General features: G+C 47.8%; 1 protein-coding gene across 1 annotated transcript in view; it reads right to left on the bottom strand.

Annotated features, from left to right (window-relative positions):
• Window positions 1-18,819, bottom strand: part of mao (monoamine oxidase) — a 41,271-nt gene extending 22,452 nt beyond the window's left edge. The window contains exons 1-3 of the mRNA XM_061225500.1: window positions 18,697-18,819; window positions 2,000-2,094; window positions 673-810 (exon numbers count right to left, since the gene is read on the bottom strand). Coding sequence (XP_061081484.1) covers window positions 673-810; window positions 2,000-2,094; window positions 18,697-18,745 — 282 coding nt within the window. The 5' untranslated portion in view covers window positions 18,746-18,819. The remainder of the gene's footprint in view (window positions 1-672; window positions 811-1,999; window positions 2,095-18,696) is intronic.
• Between the last annotated feature and the right edge of the window lie 1,268 nt (window positions 18,820-20,087).

The raw sequence follows: 20,087 nt of genomic DNA, 5'->3' as shown, positions 1-20,087 counted from the left end.
GTTAGCTGTCACTTTGCCAAAGAAGCCAAGCCTAAATACCTCAGCTGTACTTCATAAGGTCACTCCAGTGCCATGTGATCTGCAACAGCAACAAAGGCTGAGAAAAGTGGTTTCCCACAGAAGGTTACAAAGACACCAGCGCAAGACGTTGAGAACTATGAGCACAATTATCCACGAAGCTTGTGACGAGTTGCCATCCGCACATTTCTTTGTCGATTGGCAACCCAACTTACTGCTGGGGCTTAAAGTGCCTACAACCCGTTGACGGAACGACCGAATCTCCACGCAGTCTCTATTTCACAGGTCAGGGCTGCATGGAGCACGGTCGTAAAGCGGCGCTTCCCAAACTGTGGGTCGGGACCCCATGTGGGGTGTTCGCCGGATTTGAGGACGGGGGACTTCTGACTTTTTTGGAGAGAAAAAAAAAAAAGCTAAATTGTCATTTTAAATCTTTGAAACTATAACAGTCTGACGCACGAGAGGCCATGGGAAATATGGTCACGGCCATAGGATGTTGTTAGGCACAAGACCTGTGTGTGTGGGGGTGGGATGTTGGGGTCACGTAAATTTGTGGACATTCATTTGGGGTCGCATCAGAAAAAAGTTTGAGAGAGTGTAAGTTTGGGAACCCCCATCTTGAAGCAAACACACCTTGGGGAACGCCCTGCTCACCTTCACGTAGTGCACCAGGTTCTCCTTCTCGTTGACCTTGTACGTCTGCACCCCGAACTCCTTCGCCAGCCGCAGGATGCGGTTCTGCGTGGGCCCGATGTAGGCCCCTCCCAGGTCCACATACTGGGTCTCCTTGTTCTGTGATGAAGACGATGAGCAATCTTACCTATTACACTACATTACATTAATGGCATTTGGCAGACGCTCTTATCCAGAGTGACGTACAGTTGATTAGACTAAGCAGGAGACAATCCTCCCCTGGAGCAATGCAGGGTTAAGGGCCTTGCTCAAGGGCCCAACGGCTGTGTGGATCTTATTGTGGCTACATCGGGATTAGAACCACCGACCTTGTGGGTCTCAGTCATTTTACCTAAACCACTACGCTACAGGCCATCCCTCATTATCCTTACTCATTATCGTTGTTGTTCATTTCATTATTCTTAACTGCTGACACCATTATTTCCACATTGAGTCAGTAGCACTGATTGTAATTATAATTATTAAGTATTCATTAATGTTAATGTTTTACTGTTCTTATGCACGGTTATACATGTATGTTTCATGTTTGCCTTGGCAATACGTACTCTTGTATTTCCTACCAATAAAGCAGATTGAATTGAAATTGAATTGAGAGAGAGACAGAGACAGAGACAGAGAGAGAATGCAGTCAAACAATGCACTCAAGCCAAACCTGCACAATATGGCCTGTATTCTGTTTGTAAGTGCATTATTTAACATTCTCCAGGACTGACTTCAGACCACTGCTACCTCCTGAACTCAGGCCATATTCTGTAGGTTTGGCTTGAGTGCATTTTTTAACCATGTTCTCTCTCTGTCTCCGTCTCTCTCTCTCTCTCTATAATTAGTTTATCCAAAGCGACTTACAGTTGATTAAACTACAAAGAGGACAATCCCCCTCCCAGGAGCAATCCGGGGTTAAGGGCCTTGCTCTGGGAGGGGGATCAGCTGTGCAGATCGTATCGTGGCTACACCGGGGCTTGAACCACCAACATTCTGGGTCCCAGCCGTGTACCTTAACCGCTAGGCCACAGCGCAGCGAACACGCCCAGCTTACACCAAGCACGATGCGGGGCGGCCTGTAGCGTAGTGGTTAAGGTACATGACTGGGATACGCAAGGTTGGTGGTTCTAATCCCGGTGTAGCCACGATAAGATCCGCACAGCCGTTGAGCCCTTGAGCCCTTGAGCAAGGCCCTTAACCCTGCATTGCTCCAGGGGAGGACTGTCTCCTGCTTAGTCTAATCAACTGTAAGTCGCTCTGGATAAGAGCGTCTGCCAAATGCCAATAATGTAATGTAATGTCTCACCCGGACGGTGAAGGTCCTCCCAGCGACCCGGTCCCGAGCCTCCAGCACCACCGGACTCAGGCCCGACTCCAGCAGCAGCTTGGCCGCAGACAGGCCTGTCGGAGACACGCAGAACCACACTCCCTCAACCACCTGCACAGCCCCATAAACAGTCATCCACACATCCGTTATCCAACCCGCCTTTTTCCTGGTCAGGGTAGCGGGGGGGGGTCGCCGGAGCCTATCCCAGCGTGCACTGGCAGGAATGCGCCCTGGACAAGCTGCCAAATCCATCACAGGGCACATCAACAGGCATGTTCTGGCCATACAGCGTGGCTCTCTATTCATCTGCCGGGGAAAAGGCTGCGCTGTACCCCAGAAATGGGGTCAAACATTCCCCCGTCCACAGACAGTCAGCACATACAGTAAACAGTGCCTTTGAGTACATATGGGTCTTTGAGGGAAAAGCAGGCAAACACTGCCATTTCGTGTCTCACAACAAAATGGGAACTAATGAGATAAAATAACAGCAGTGGAGACAATAGCCGCACGTGCCGTATGTGTTTCTCACTGTGTTGGGAATGCAAACAGGGGCACAATGCTCAACAGAAGGGAGCTTTAAAGTTCTAAGCCAGTGTTCTAGAACTCACATTGCTCACAATTGCCGGTGGCGATGGCAACGCCAGCGTTGGAATGTTCAGTTAAGAACATTCTAAAGTCACACATTTGTGACCTCACACCTCGCACGGGTTAAACTGGGTTAACAGCAGGACGGCTGGCAGGAAGTCTGACGGGAAGCGAGAGAATCGCCGAGGACGTGCAGCGTGCGAGGGGATCGCGCGAGGTCACACGACTTCCTCAGAGGATCTGAAAGCCATGACCCAGTCACTTTCACAAGCGTGATCAGCAGGTGACCCACCCGGCAGACAGCTCTTTTCTTGGGCGTTGCCACAATTACAGTATGCGGTGTACCACAGTCTGTTAACTGGAACAAATCTTCACTGACCTATGGATTTTGAAAAGTGATTTTTCACAACTGTTCTGACAGGCTATGAGTTAGGGTGTGAGAGTGTGGAGAGCTCCTCGGTTGCCCTGGGTGACCGCTGTCCCTCCCTGCCCTAATCTAATAAGATTTCACACAATCCCTTCCAATTACTGCCCTCCTCATCAATACCCAACACCAGCACAGTAAACACTGCAGACAGGGCTCCTGCACAGGCCAGCCACATACACACTCACACACACACACATGAACACAAAGACACACACACGCACACACGCACACATGAACACAAAGACACACACACACATACACACTCACACACGCACGCACACACGCACACATGAACACAAAGACACACACACGCACACACACTCACACACGCACACACGCACGCACACACGCACACATGAACACAAAGACACACACACACACACTCACACATGCACGCACGCACACACGCACACACACACGCACGCACGCACACACACACACACACGCGCACACACACACACGCACACGCACACGCACACAGTGAAAGCTCTGCTCATTACCGCTGTTAATCTCTCAGTTTCTCCCCACATTCTGTGTGTTATACAGTGTGATCAAATGTACACCCTGGAATCAGAATTAGAGAAGCACTAGCATAATGTACAATAACAGTAGCAGCTGCGTTTGCATGAGCAAAGGGTTGCACTATTTTAAATATATTTGGGTATAAAATTTGAGCTCGATATGCACGCAAGACAGCGAGTCATTTTGAATATCCTGTTAGGTGGCGTTATGTAGTAGTTGCGTGGATATCGCTATTCCAGTGTCATGCAATCAAGCATGATGAGAATAGCTTTTCCAAAAACGTTGGCTCAGTCGTGGTACTTTACAGAAACAGGAAACATGAGAACAAGGTTAAGACAGAGCCTGAACACCTAAAGATCCAGCAGGTGAGGTGCAAAATCCCCCCCCCCCCCTCACCAGTGGGAAAGGAAAGAAAATACACACACAGAGGCGAGAAAAAAACTCTCCGGTGGAAAGAAATCTCAGGAGGAACCCGGATGTAGAGGAGGCAGCCGTCCTGGACAGGACAGAGTCAATAGTGAAAGATAAGATAAGGGTTTTATATAGGGACTGTGCTTCTAATCTAGACAGAGTGGCTGGGTTATAGGCTAAAGTATAAAGACGCTGGCAATATAGAAGGTCCCAAGAAATGCATACTAACAGGAGGGGTAAGCCGATGCACCTGGTTTTGGGTCTTTTCTGCATCAGCGCAGTGGTTACTGCAGCAGGGTCCAGACAGTCTGCCCAGGCCACCCCCCAGCTTCTGTGTCAGATGGAGTCGGACATTCCCCTCCCTTACATTACATTACATTACACTATTGGCATTTGGCAGACGCTCTTATCCAGAGCGACGTACAGTTGATTAGACTAAGCAGGAGACAATGCTCCCCTGGAGCAATGCAGGGTTAAGGGCCTCGCTCAAGGGCCCAACGGCTGTGCGGATCTTATTGTGGCTACACCGGGATGAGAACCACCGACCTCGCAGGTCCCAGTCATTCATCTTAACCGCTACGCTACAGGCCGCCCTATCCTTCCACCGAATACTGAGCGAGTGCCAGGCAGCAACGTCAGTGCATGTTGCACAGGCTCCGTAATCCATGGCACCATTTCACCGCTTCGAAGAAATACGCAGTGGTCCCACGCATCAGGGCTGTCTGCGTCATTCAAATGCAAAAACTCTACCCTACTGCCAGACACTACCGCCGACGCATATTTTTTGTGAACAGAATTACGTATCACTAACCCGCCAGGGAGTGGCAATAAAGTGAAGTCCCGCCAGAACTGTGCCCTTGTCAACAGTCTGTACTCATTTAACCCCTTTAAAGGCGTTAAGATCGCAAATATGTGATAAGAATGTTCTTAATCTAATGCTTATTCTAATGCTGATGTAACAATGACTACTGAAAGCAGTGGAGTTCTAGAACACTCGTTTTTTTAAAAAGCATTCCACTCCTCAGAAACGTTCTCGTCTCAGGGTCCAAACATCGGAGTGTGGACTTTGGTAGCAGCATATTGCCGGTCAGATACCGTAGTATTGCTTTATGCGTACTGTAATTACTTTAATTGTACCTTTAAAGGTTCAAGCTGATCTTTCATCTTTCGGATCGGGACCAAGAATTGTAGTGCCCTCGTTGTTCCACTTGTCGACAGGGGACAATGTGCAGTTGTAAAGAATAAAGAGCAATCGACAAGCACACTTTCATTCACAGCAATTCTACACCGAGAGGAGTGCGCATCAGTGCAGTACTTTAATCAAAGACACAAGCACGGCACTATTCTTTCAAAAGGCCAGCTTGGATATGAATTCATATAATAGTCTCTCTTCAAAACTGAACTCCGAGACGCTTTTGCTTTGTTGATCAAAGAAAACTCAATAGTACCATTTCTACATGGCATCAGATAAAGGTCATTGATAATAAGACACCATTATGGACTACAGTATAGGACCATGAGGATATCCTCGTATCTTGAGCAAAATTCAGTATGCTGAAATCTAAACCGAAATGGTCCTTCGCGTGCCACCAGAACAGCTCTGACCGGTCGAGGCACGGACTCTACAGGACCTCTGGAGGTGCCCTGTGGTATCTGGCATCGAGACGTTAGCAGCAGATCCTTTAATTCCAGTAAGTTGTGAGGTGGAGTTGCCACAGATCTGACTTGTTCCAGCACATCCCACAGATGCTTGATCAGATTGAGATCTGGGGAATTTGCAGGCCAGGGCAACACCTTGAACTCTTTTGTCAAGTTCCTCAAACCATTCACAAACATATGGTCAATATGGAAAGAGGCCACTGTTGTTGGGGAATACTTTTGCCACAAAGGGGTGTACCCCTGCAACATTGCCCAGAACATCACACTCCCTCTGCCGCCTTGCCTTCTTCTCACAGTAAATCCTGGCGCCATCTCTTCCCCCAGGGAAACGGTGAACATGTAGCCATTCATGAATGCTGTCCATTCATGGTGTAAAAGAAAACTGGAATCCCAGGCGACCTGCTTACATTGCTCCAAGGTCCAGTTCCGACGGTCGCATGCCCATTACAGGAGCTTTCTATGGTGATATAACCATCATTAAATTGACCATCAAACCATTACATTTTCAGCAACTTGGTTAGAGGTTGGACCAGACGGGATGGCCTTCGTTGCCTTCGTTCACCGATGAGCCTTGGGCGCCTAACACCCTGTCACCGGGTCTGTGGTTTGTCCCTCCTCGGACTACTGTCGGCGGGTACTCACCACTGCCGACCGGGAGCACCCCACCAGCCTTGCCATTTCAGAGACGCTTCGACCCCGTCATCCGGCCACATCGATTTGGCCCTTGTCAAAGTCCCTCAGGTGGGGTGTCTCGGTGGCGCAGCCTGCAGAGCACTGACCGCATGCTCGTTGCGAGCCGCGACGTCGGCGGTTCGAATCCGACCGTCCGACATTTGTCGCATGTCTTCCCCTCTCTCTCGCTCCCATTCTTCCTGTCTCTCTATACTATATACTGTCCAATAAAAGCTGAAAAAGGCCTAAAAAATATCTAAAAAAATAAAAATAAAAGTCCCTCGGGTCTTCACGTCTGCCCATTTCTCCATCTCTCCCACGTCCAACACGTCGACCACAAGCATCCACTGCTCGCTCACTGCCCAATATATCCCAGACCGTGGCATGCACCATCATTACGAGAAAATCAACGTTATTCACTTCATCTGTGAGTGGTCATGATGTTCTGTGTCTCATCGGTGTATATACTATATATGTATGTGTGTATGTGTGTCTATTATATACCGTATATAAATATATATGCATCATATACTCAGATAGGGTATGTCTGTTCTTCAAAATCAATGCTGAGGCAATTACAACAGAAATCTGTATGAGATAAGCCAGCTCTCATTAGTAGAACAGGGGTCGGTATGTGGGAATTCTGCGTTACGAATTTCACCAAGGCAGATTTCAATTAATCTCACACCAAACCTTGGCTTCGAGCGACTGCATGTAATCCGGCTGTGAAATTAACATTAACCCTCTTATCACCTCGCTCTGTTCAAAATTATTATAACAAGACACCAATGTCTTTTTTTTTTTTAGTTCATCCTAATTTAATTCATGTCTTAAAAAATGTTCGTTTTGCTCTCCCACCACCACCTCACCTGTGAGCTGCGCTTCTGAAAACCCCCATGAGGAGGGGTTCGTAGTCACTCCCTGTTTCGGCTGGCTATGTAAGAACTACCCTGCATTTCACTTTTGCTGTGCTTGGGCATGAGAGCTTTGACCGATATCTCAAAAACTGCTCAGAATGCAGATCCTCGGAACCCTATAATTCTAAGGTCACGATTAGTGTTAGAAGTGAACTCACACCCAACTACATAAAAACATCCAAGCACATAAACATAATGGCGTTAAGAAAAATCGTGTGCCAACAGTGAAGAATTCGATCACCGCGGCACAAAACTGTGCGCATGGTAGCGGTAGCAGCCATAGCACTCAGCAGGCACAAGTTCCATGGAAAGCACGTTCACGCCTGTTTTCCGTTCTGGTTCCTCAGTGGTGGAATGACTTGCCTACCACTGTCAGGACAGCAGAATCCCTCCCCCTATTTCGACGCAGACTAAAATATCCCTATCCTTGTAACCCCCCCCCAAAAAATTAAATAAAATAAAATAAAATTTTGCACTTATGATGACGACTATGTTTAGAACAGCATTCCATGTGTATTTTCCTAGTTCTGGATGTGATGCTTTGACTTATGGTAGAACCTATGCACTTGTAAGTCGCTTTGGATTAAAAGCGTCTGCCAAATGACAAAAATGTTAAATGTAAATGTAAATATAAGCCCGCTTTTCAGAATACAACAAAATAGACTTAAACGGTCATCACCGGAGCTACAGCCTCAGCAGTGAAGACACACAGAGCCTGCTGTCAGGCAACAAGGGTGAAGACGATCGCGGTTTCCAGGGAAACCACAGATGCAACGATGCAAGTGCCCGTCAGCAGCGAATGACCTACAACACCCAAGCTGGAGCCCCACGTTCGTTAGATGGCCAATATTTTCTCTCCCCAACATCGTATGACTTCACAGTTTAAGTTTACTGGTGTTAGACCATTAAGGTACGTGACTGGGACGCGCAAGGTCGGTGGCGCGATCGTCTTTGTTGCCACAATGAGAGCCACACAGCTGTTGGGCCCTTGAGCAAGGCCCTTAACCCCGCATTGCTCCAGGGGGAGGATCGTCTCTTACTTAGTCTAAAAATCTACTTAGTCGCGTTGGATAAAAGCGTCTGCCAAGTGACATGTAATGTAATGCAATCAGAATGAAGACCCAAATATAATACGTTCAAATCTGTGCCGGTGGATGGATCAGCCGCACGGTTTTTCTCACAGGGATATGAATGTCATGCACATAGCTCATGACGTTCACGCTATGTCACGACATTATACACTAAGTGAGCACTTTATTAGGTTTTTTTGTTGTTGATGTTTTCATGTTTTGGATCAAGCTCAGGTGAATGGCACAAGTCGTGACTATAACCACCACGGTCAGAGCTGTCACAACGATAACAGCAAATAAGACATTCTTTTCAAGAAAAAAAAAAATAATAAATCCTCAAATGGGTCGAAAACGCACCGTGATGCCACCCTGCAACGGGTCCTGATTCCTTTTCCTGGAACCGCCGACGAGAACGAGCGCCTTATCGCATTACAGACGTCGCCGGTCAGCCCCTACGTTTTCTGCCCTTCTAATAACTGCAGAATCACATTACGTCCCCGGAGACGGGGGACTGGACGTGACACGGTCCACCTTCCCCCCCCCTGAGTCCGCCCCCCCCTCCGTCTCAACCCCCCTGCGGCACAGCGCAGCCTCGCCGAGCGAGCCCTAAGCCAGATTTATACTTCTGCGTCGAATCTACAGCGTAGCCGCGTCCCCTACGCCACGCGCGCACCTCCCCAGAAATGCTGGTGAACAGGTTTACTTTATAAAGTGCTCACTGAGTGTACCCCCCCCCCCCCCCCCCCAAAAAAAAAACCAGTTTGCTTAATGATGACTTTATGTTTAGAACAACACTTCATGTGTATTTTACTAGCTATGGATGTGATGCTCTAACTTGTGGTAGAACCTATGCACTTGTAAGTCGCTTTGGATTAAAAGCGTCTGCTAAATGACAAAAAAAAAAAATGTAATGTAAATGTGTATATGGACCAGACAGGGGGCATAACATCAGGCCACTATAGAAAATCTGTTGAAAAAATGATGAGACCAATGTGTTTCTATAGAAATTCTATACATTTATTTTGCAACACACACACACACACACACACTTTGCAGTGGGGAGGGTCAGACTTCACGCTCCACAGAACGGCAGTGTGAATATTACGATCCTAATCACACACAGCTGCAAATGCTAAGAAAAGCATGACTGACATTTGGAGATTAAGGCGTCCTTGTTCTTGTGTTACAATAAGACGTAGCCCAGGGTGAATATTTTCTGTTTTTCTTTTTTTTTTGCTAAAAATAAGGCGATCGTGCCATATGAATGCAGCAACTGCAAAATAATGGCTAATGTCAAGAGTTTGTGACAGATTCAGCCTCCGAGCATTATTTGCGCTGTGTGTTTGCATCACGTCAGTCTTGGGCTGTGCGGTAGGAGGAATGAGACAGAGCCCTCGCAGCCCGACACGTTCCGCCCACACGGCTCCGCACAGCGGGCGGGACGGTTCCGAGTATCAGACAAAACAATTCCACACCGGCAAGCCTTTCCGCGCGGCCGATTGCAAGATATCGATCAAAAGAGGGACAGCGAGGACGGGCTGGTGTCCACCCCGCCTCACGCTCTCTAATTCAGCACTGATTGCATTTTGTGATAAACAAAAAGCAGCGCAACAGCGTTAAAAACCAATTACCGCAGACGGGCTGATGGTGAAATGAAACAGCGCGTCGGTCGTTAATTCTTCCCGTTTATTCGGGAGACAGAGGCGCGACGCGGCGGCGCAGGAACAGAGATTAGGAGGTGAGACAGTGAGAGCGGCTCCTCCGGGCTCTGATGAGAAGCGTTACTGAGGGCCCTCCAGGGGCCACACTGTCCCCCACTGTGATGAGGAAGACCAGGGCAGGGCCGGTCACAGGGCCATGATGAGGCTGGTCAGAGGGCCATGATGGGGGCCATGACGGGGGCTGGTCAGAGGGCCATGATGGGGGCCATGATGGGGCTGGTCAGAGGGCCATGACGGGGGCCGGTCAGAGGGCCATGATGGGGCTGGTCAGAGGGCCATGATGGGGGCCGGTCAGAGGGCCATGATGGGGGCCGGTCAGAGGGCCATGATGGGGCCGGTCAGAGGGCCATGATGGGGGCCATGACGGGGGCTGGTCAGAGGGCCATGATGGGGCTGGTCAGAGGGCCATGATGGGGCTGGTCAGAGGGCCATGATGGGGGCCGGTCAGAGGGCCATGATGGGGCTGGTCAGAGGGCCATGATGGGGCTGGTCACAGGGCCATGATGGGGCTGGTCAGAGGGCCATGATGGGGGCCATGACGGGGGCTGGTCAGAGGGCCATGATGGGGGCCATGATGGGGGCCATGATGGGGCCGGTCAGAGGGCCATGATGGGGCTGGTCAGAGGGCCATGATGGGGGCCATGATGGGGCCGGTCAGAGGGCCATGATGGGGGCTGGTCACAGGGCCATGATGGGGCTGGTCAGAGGGCCATGATGGGGCTGGTCAGAGGGCCATGATGGGGGCCATGATGGGGCCGGTCAGAGGGCCATGATGGGGGCTGGTCAGAGGGCCATGATGGGGCTGGTCAGAGGGCCATGATGGGGCTGGTAAGAGGGCCATGATGGGGGCTGGTCAGAGGGCCATGATGGGGCTGGTCAGAGGGCCATGATGGGGGCCATGATGGGGCAGGTCAGAGGGCCATGATGGGGCTGGTCAGAGGGCCATGATGGGGCTGGTCAGAGGGCCATGATGGGGCTGGTCAGAGGGCCATGATGGGGCTGGTCAGAGGGCCATGATGGGGGCCATGATGGGGCCGGTCAGAGGGCCATGATGGGGGCTGGTCAGAGGGCCATGATGGGGCTGGTCAGAGGGCCATGATGGGGCTGGTAAGAGGGCCATGATGGGGGCTGGTCAGAGGGCCATGATGGGGCTGGTCAGAGGGCCATGATGGGGGCTGGTCAGAGGGCCATGATGGGGCTGGTCAGAGGGCCATGATGGGGCTGGTCAGAGGGCCATGATGGGGCTGGTAAGAGGGCCATGATGGGGGCTGGTCAGAGGGCCATGATGGGGGCCGGTCAGAGGGCCATGATGGGGGCTGGTCAGAGGGCCATGATGGGGCTGGTCAGAGGGCCATGATGGGGCTGGTAAGAGGGCCATGATGGGGGCTGGTCAGAGGGCCATGATGGGGGCTGGTCAGAGGGCCATGATGGGGCTGGTCAGAGGGCCATGATGGGGCCGGTCAGAGGGCCATGATGGGGGCCATGATGGGGCCGGTCAGAGGGCCATGATGGGGGCCAGGGTCGGGCCGAGGAGGGCCTGACTCCGCACCGGGAGGTCCACGTTTCTCCCGATTAGCCGTTTCGGCGTTCCCAAGGTTCCCCCACAGCAGAACAACACTCTGAGCTGTTCTCAGAGGCACAATAAGCACAAACACAATCACGATGAAACTGTGACGTTTGTGCGAATGGCTCTCATTTATAAATGCTTGCTGATCCTAACTATATACCTCCACATACTGTTTTGAGACTCTCCATTAATAAAAATGATTTACAATATAATTATACACTTTTCCCTGCTGAAAAAGAAACCAGCTCAAGCTAGGTTTTGAAACAGCTGGGAGCTGGAGGACCAGCTCAGACCAGCTCCATACTCAACATGGTTTAACTAGCTCAAGCTATTTTCTAAAACGGGTGGTAGCTGGTTATAACTGGATTTTACAACAGGGTGGTAAAGCAGGAAATATCGGTGAACGGAAGTAAGTCATGCCACAGAGATGTAATCGTGTGAAGCAGAGAGATCAACGTCAGTGTATCTATTCCTCAGCTAAACTCAATAATAATATTAATAATTTGTTATTCAGCTGACACTTTTATCCAAAGCAATGTACAGTTGATTCGACTAAGCAGGAGCAAAGTGGGGTTAGGGTTAAGGGCCTTTGCTCAAGGGCCCATGGACTGTGCTGATCTTATTGTGGCTACACCGGGGATCGAAACATCAACCTCCCAGGTCCCTGTCACGTACATTAGCCACTACGCTACAGGCCGCCCCGCACACAACACAAGGCTGTATTAGCACACGGTGCCCTGTGAAATGGTGAAACAGACATGGTACACAGGTGGGCTTAATGGTTTTGGCAAGGTGGAAAGAGAGGAATATCTTATTCGCCGTGTTAAATGTCGTCATCTCATTGAACGTATTCACCTCGCCTCCCTTGGGTGCACAAGAAGTGGGACACAAACAGCTGTGACCTTTACCATATTAAAAAGCATAGATTTTATTCCCCCATGTTTATCCAGCTTGGGTCAATATAAAAACACACCGATCTCAGAATAGAAATGTCTCAATGGGAGAACTGATAGCTGTGCTAATTTCACCACACGTTTGTGCAGCTGGAGTGATTCTGGGGATTTCTCTCGCACAGGAAATGTAGTGAGTCAAGCAAGAATCATCTGTACAGGTTCCAATGGACAGCCTTTGAGATTTAACAGCTTGCAGCACAGACCTATTCTGACCAATGCTGTTGCACTCAACACAAACACAATTAGGCGAAGACTAAAGACTGAATCTACCTTGTTGAAGCACACAGGAACAAACATTTTTTTTCTCCGATAAAATTATGAAACGCATCGTGTCATTTGTTCTCGAACACCCCGTTTAACATCATTACAATGCAATCACAACGTAATCACAATGCAATATCAGTTAGCCAGCAAGTACTCGGCAAGATACAGACCAGTCATTTTATGTTAACACTGTCACAATGATTATCACAGCACATTTTGCATTGTGGAATCCCTCCCAGAACGCAGTATTTACATCCATTTCCACAGCTGGACGTTCTTACTAAATTGAGTTTGTGCGGCGGGGGCGGGGGGGCGGGGGGGCGGGCGCGGGGGTGGGGGTGGCGGTGGAGCTTGGTGCCGGCAGATCAGACCTTATGTGGTCAAATGTAGGACAGTCTGGAACATGGGAAGTTTGCCTTGGATGACATCTAAGGGGAGTAAATAGAGATCTTGGCCAGAATTTGCATGTTCTCCCCGTGTCTGCGTGGGTTTCCTCCGGGTACTCCGGTTTCCTCCCACAGTCCAAAGACATGCAGGTTAGGCTGATTGGAGAGTCTAAATCGCCCGTAGGTATGAGTGTGTGCGTGAATGGTGTGTGTGCCCTGCGATGGACTGGCGACCTGTCCAGGGTGTATTCCTGCCTTTCGCCCAATGTATGCTGGGATAGGCTCCAGCCCCCCTGCGACCCTGTTCAGGATAAGCGGGTTAGGATAATGGATGGATGGATGGATGGACTTCCGGTACTATAGTCATTCTGTATGAGCACTTTGAATAATGGATCAATCTTCTTTTTGCATTCCTCTTCTTAGTCTTATTCTTTGTCAGGTTGTATGACTTTTCTTTTTCTAACAACAGAGTTTCTTAATGCAGTCAAATTGCCCTGCATGGCAGATAAACTGTATAGGTGCATCTCCGATGAGTGTACTGGTCTCATAACGTGGTTTTTGGGGAACGCTGTTAGCGCCTTGCTCACTGGGCATATTACATTACATTAATGGCATTTGGCAGACGCTCTTATCCAGAGCGACGTACAGTTGATTAGACTAAGCAGGAGACAATCCTCCCCTGGAGCAATGCAGGGTTAAGGGCCTTGCCCAAGGGCCCAACGGCCGTGCGGATCTTATTGTGGCGACACCCGGTATCGAACCACCGTCCTTGCGTGTCCCAGTGAGCATAGTGCCTGTAGCGTAGTGGTTAAGGTACATGTTGATGGTTTCATTAGCTGGATGCGCAGCTCTCTGTAACAGCTGTTATAGCCAGTGTCCAGATGGACCACAGTGTTGTTCCATGAACCGAAAGAGGGGTCAAGGTCCAGGATATTTGGAGGGACAACCTTGAATAGGGCTCCCAGGGATATCTGTTAGTACTTGGTACCCACCTATTTCTCAGGTTAAACTCACGAGTTTCCCGGATTAGTAGTAAGTTTACCTCCTAAGACAAAAGGCCTTTGCACCAGAGAACATTTAGATGAATTCCTGGCATTCATCTCAGCAAGTCTCAGCAAGTTTCAACGTAGCATCTCATTTTGTAGTGGCTAAATAAGACAAAGATATTGCCAATGAGATGAGACAGTTTGACTAATTTCCAGATTTGCCAATGGGGTAAGAAAATCTAAGTTGTCAAGCAAACAGTAACTTAAAAACAAGCCCATACATATGTTCTACTTGAGGGAAAAGAGATTTCAGGTCTCATTACAAGACTAAAAGACTTGCTAAGACAGACTTTTCTGCAGATTCTCTTTTTAGTTCCGGGTGTGACCTGAGACAGAAGTGAAGAAGGGCCACGCTTTCCTGTTTCCTGTTGAAGAGACTACATCCACTGGCCCCTGGGGGGCCCGTCGTGCAAACTGGACAGAGCAGAAGATCATCGCACTCTCCCCTCATGTGCTCAGATTTACGTTTTTAACCCTTTGAAGAGTAGGTGTTCGTCAGAGCAGGGCACTACAAAGGGGAGTCTATATAGAGCACTAGATATGGATTCAGTGGTGGTCCAGTGGTCCATTTTGGACACTACAGATTCGGAGCAGGTTACTCAGCAACACACAACACTGGCATGACAGCTGTTAGTGGCTCGGTGAGCAAGCGAGCAAGAAATGGGAAGGTTTTTTTTTCCGTTAAGTTTCAAACAGGGGTATGAGCGCACATCCCTTTTGACAAAGATGCCGTATTCTCAACCGAATAAAAGTGTCCCAACAACGACACTTTTTCAAAGCGTTGAAAACAAGCCGTCAGCCCTGCCTGGCCGGGAGCTGGTTCAGCAGGCCCCCGTCCAGCGCCCGGCGGAGAATAATGGCGTTGGCAAAGCAGAGAGACCTCCAGCCCCTCCAGGGACAGCGGCTGAAGAGACATTTCCCTGCCTGCCATAATCACAGCCCTGATTAAAACAAGTGGGTCTAACTTTCCCACGTTACACAGACCGTTAAGGGCGTCCTGTGGCAAAGGCCGTCTGGACCATGTACCGGTCCTTATTTCAGCATACACGGGGGGAGGGGATCATGTGCTTTGCCTTTTGGATTTTTCTAACTGATCGTTATACTTTTTTAAAAAGAGGTCCTTGTCCTCGAAAATATTCAAGGCCACGAGGAAAACGTTAAAGAGACAGACGTTTTTAGATTCAGCTCTGTCACAGAGCCACTTATGTAGTTAATATTAAGCCTGTTGAAATCGTACAGGAAATGCTTTGCAAATGAACTTCAACAAGATTTTTCTGTGCAAAAAAAACCCCTAAAACGTTAGGCAACTGCGTGCCAACATTTGGCAGAGGACAAATCGGTGGCAATGTCAAACAGTAACCCACTCTTGTCAGCAAAAATCATATTCATGTTATCATATTAATAGTTGACAGTGTCTCATAGTCTACCTGCCCTATCACAATCCAGCCGAGACCAGCTGGTGCAGTCATTATTAATTCATTATCTTATCTTATGGAGAGTAAAATTAAGAAATTCCATATCATACAATGAACTATTGATCTAAACGCACTTTTGTAGATTGTGGCTATTGAAATTAGGACTGCATTATCCAGACGGTAATTTGGCAAATTCTATGCATACACCCTTCGATTGAAAGCATTGGCAATAAAAACATTTTTTCCTCTGTGGCATGGAAAAATATCTCTGCGCACACAACTGTGCAAGCCTTTATATCTGGGGAAAAGTGCAACACTGTGAGAACTGATTTGAAGTGCATGGTCATTGTGAGACATTGTTTTTTTTCCACGTTTGAGTTCCCTTGCAAGAAGCGCTGCAAAGATTCTGCTTTTTCTAAACAATCAAAATAAAAATGTTCCAACTCTGGTGGCAAGTGCTCAGTCTGATAGGAGACTGACTCACTCTGGTTCCACGAAGATGACAGTGACTTCAGTTTACTCCCATGGCCAACACCCTTCCCAGATCACCTTTGGGCAACGGGAGGCTCACAGCAGGAACCCGTGGCCTAAAAATCTGCAGGAACTGTGTGACGCTACTGCGTCAACCTGAACGCAAATCCCACAGAAATGTTTCCAGCACCTCCTGGGATCCATGCCATGAGGGCAAAACTGCATCCTAACCAATACTAGATCAGTGCACCTATAGCAATGAAGTGGCCACTGAGTGCATATTCTCCAGCGTTACACCAGAAAGACTGCAACGGACAACAATAACAAACTCATCGCGCATACAAAGCACGCTGCAACCCCAGTGCTAACGGGGACAGGGTAATGAACGTTTTAAACTTTGAAAGAAGTTCAGCGGATGGACAGGTGTTGTCAGTCTTCTGTCCAATACTATTATTTACTCCATCCTGGTTTGCCTAAGTAGCCCCCCACAGTCACTGGACCAGAGGAATGCACACCTGGCCCAGTAGGCACAGGCACCTGCCCGGTGCCCATCAGACCAGAGAAGTCAATAATGCATAATGAGGTGGAGAGATCCCTGCCAAAACCCCGCCTTCTGGGTGATTCTATAGCCAAGTACGCATCATGGGATACAGGGCACTCAATAGGGTACAGCACTGCACTAGATAGCAGTGCCATGGTCCATACTCAATAGGGCACATTACTGCACTAGATAGCAGTGCCATGGTCCATACTCAATAGGGTACATTACTGCACTAGATAGCAGTGCCATGGTCCATACTCAATAGGGCACAGCACTGCACTAACTCATGCCTGAGCCCCACATCACATTGTTACTGTACATTTCAAGCTGGCGGATATGAATGGAAGTGAGTTTTTAACCACAGTGATTATGGAGAATGCATTAAGCAGGCACAGAGCAGTAAAAGTAGAAATTAAATGAGACCTGATGCAGAATCTTGTCACAAATGTCTGTGCCTTTAACAATACTAATAGCTGACCCAGCACAGCACAATTACTGTGAATTGAATTTCCCATAAGCCTTTTAGTCCTTTCAGATGTAGTTTATGGTGGGCATTGGTCAATGTTTGCCTGTTGCAACACACACTCTCAATCTCAGATTATACACATGTATGTAAAATCGTTCAGGGTGGTCATTCATTTTCACATTACATTATTGGCATTTGGCAGACGCTCTTATCCAGAGCGACGTACAGTTGATTAGACTAAGCAGGAGACAATCCTCCCCTGGAGCAATGAAGGGTTAAGGGCCTTGCTCAAGGGCCCAACGGCTGTGTGGATCTTATTGTGGCTACACCGGGATTAGAACCACCGACCTTGTGGGTCCCAGTCATTTACCTTAACCACTATGCTACAGGCTGCCATTTGTGTTTTTTTTTAACTTAAAAATCAAGGACTCTAAAGACACGTATTAGGCAAGTACACTCATCCAGCTATATCCAGCTTGAAATACCAGCTGCCAGCTGCTTCAAAACATTGCATTAAGCTGGTCAAACCATGTTGAGTATGGAGCTGGTCTGAACTGGTCAACCAGCTACCAGCCATTTAAAAATCTAGTTTGAGTAGTTTTTTTTTCCAGCAGGGACATTATGCATTGCATTGGATTGCATGGACAGCGGGGGCCGTCTGTTGAATATGTAGTGGTAGTTGAGCAGAGAGGGCAGAGCCAATGCAATTATCTTTAAGTCAAGCCTGGCCCAGCCCATCAGGCATATTTTATGGGCCACTGAATTTGTGAACTAAAAACCACAAGTTGGTACACACAGTGGTGTACCATGTGTGAAACCTCGTGCGTTCATAGTTCACCTTTGCATCAATAGGCATGTGTTACCTCAAAAGTAATAGGCTGCATTTACGTTTACTATTGTCTCAACACTACCATGCCGACAGGCAGTGGCATACAGCGCAACGAAGATTATATATCCTATGGCCAATAATGTTTTTCCCAAAACACAGTTAGATTTTTGTTGCCCACTGTAGGTGTTCCAGACAAAGCTGATCTTCATTTACGAAGGACGCGACAAAAATGTTTTAAGCCAAACACGAAAAATTAGCGGAGTAACGGTACATCTAAACTAACACGATTGCTGTTTCAGTCTGTAGAATATAAGTTAGCTACAATCATGAATTTAATTACGACATATAGGCTCATTTGTGTAGTGTGCGGACTAACATTTTGACGAAATCGATGGTTGTTAAAAACAGTAAACATAATGACTAGAAATTAATAGAAATCAACTTCATATGTCTTAAATAAACGCACATGCAACTTAACACTTAATTTAACAAAATGCACAGCATTTAATCGTCTGACATGGCTATTGCAGAATATTCATAAAGTCGTAGCTAGTGTCACCAGTAGCTACACTGGTAAGCTATTCGGCTACTTGTGAAGAGCAACAAGCGATACTCGATTGAAGCACATCCCTTGTTGTGTAGCCTATTTGGCAAACAATAATATAGCGTACAATATGTTGCTTCATAGACTCTTACGGTGATATATGAAATCTAAAAGTAAATATAAGTTGTTGTGGCTCTTTGTTGCACTAACCTGAGATACCTCCCCCGATGACAATCACGTCGAATTTGTTCTCCGTCATGGTGCTGCTCTGTGCGTCTTCGCCCACCGCTCGCTCGGTTGGAAGAAAGACGTGTGTGTTTATATCTCCATCAAAGGCTCAGAGACAGCCCCACTTGAGAGCTCCGCCTCCGGCCAGTGCTTGGTTGGAGTCCCTGGTACCGCTGAACTCTGGACTTTTAGTTGCATAGCTACCCGCATATATGTGCAGGTACCACCGTAGCGCATCACCTATTATTACAAGCAGAGTGATTCAGAACAACGACAGCACTGTACATCTGAAATGGCACAGAACTGATTGTATTTGGAAGGTGGGCTGCATTTTTATTATTGTTACATCAAATATGAGGTTAAGATACTTTTTTATGGTTTCCGTTCCTCAGTTCCTCTCGGTGGAGTGGACAATTTAATTCTTCAGTGGATCATTATATGCTAACTCTAGATGCATCTTAACACCCACGGCCAAAACATCACGCAGGTCCGGAAAGAATAGGCCTACCAATTGATCGTGCAATATGGAAATCGTGCTGGAGACAATTCGATTAAGGTGCTGGTCACAGTATTAAATTAAATGCACTAGCCGCTGAACATCTCAGTTTTTCTCCCCACAAGCACCAGCGGTCCAAATCACTGTATTTAAACTTTGCCCTAAGTTCGGTTTGGTCTTGTTGACCAGGGCCACGAATGTAGACTATATACAATGGGCTCCAGAATTATTGCCACTCTTGAAATATGCACAACAATACTGTCCAATAACAAATAATGACTTTATGCACATCAACTTTATTTTCCAACATGTGTAATGTAGTGTGCTTTATTACTGATTCAATGGGATCAACCAAATACTAATTGTATTTTTTTTTAAACCCTGTTTTAATACTGTGCAACCACCCCTGGCAAAGATAACAGCCATGAGTCTTCCCCTATAATTTGTGATAAGATTAGAGAACACATTTGGAGGGAGGTTTTTTTTTTTTTACCATTCCTCTATACAGAACAGCCCAACGCTTTGCTATGAGCATATCTATTGCCTATAAACTACAATCATTGTAGACACATTCCTTACAATAGCTGACGTATTTACGTGCTCTGTCCTGTTTTACACAAAATATTTATGAAACGTGTAGCTCCACCTGTGGCTAAAATCCAGCCTTGAAGATTTCGGAGTAAAGAACGACCCCTTGTGGATAAAACAGGAAGAACACACGATTCACCGGAATCAATTAGCCGAGTGGCTTTCAAACTGGTTTAAATGTTACATTACATTACATTACATTATTGGCATTTGGCAGACGCTCTTATCCAGAGCGACGCACAGTTGATTAGACTAAGCAGGAGACAATCCTCCCCTGGAGCAATGCAGG

This window comes from Conger conger, chromosome 17 (genome assembly GCF_963514075.1).
Source record: "Conger conger chromosome 17, fConCon1.1, whole genome shotgun sequence".
Classification (NCBI taxonomy): Eukaryota; Metazoa; Chordata; class Actinopteri; order Anguilliformes; family Congridae; genus Conger; species Conger conger.
This window is presented reverse-complemented; position numbering and strand designations above follow the sequence as displayed.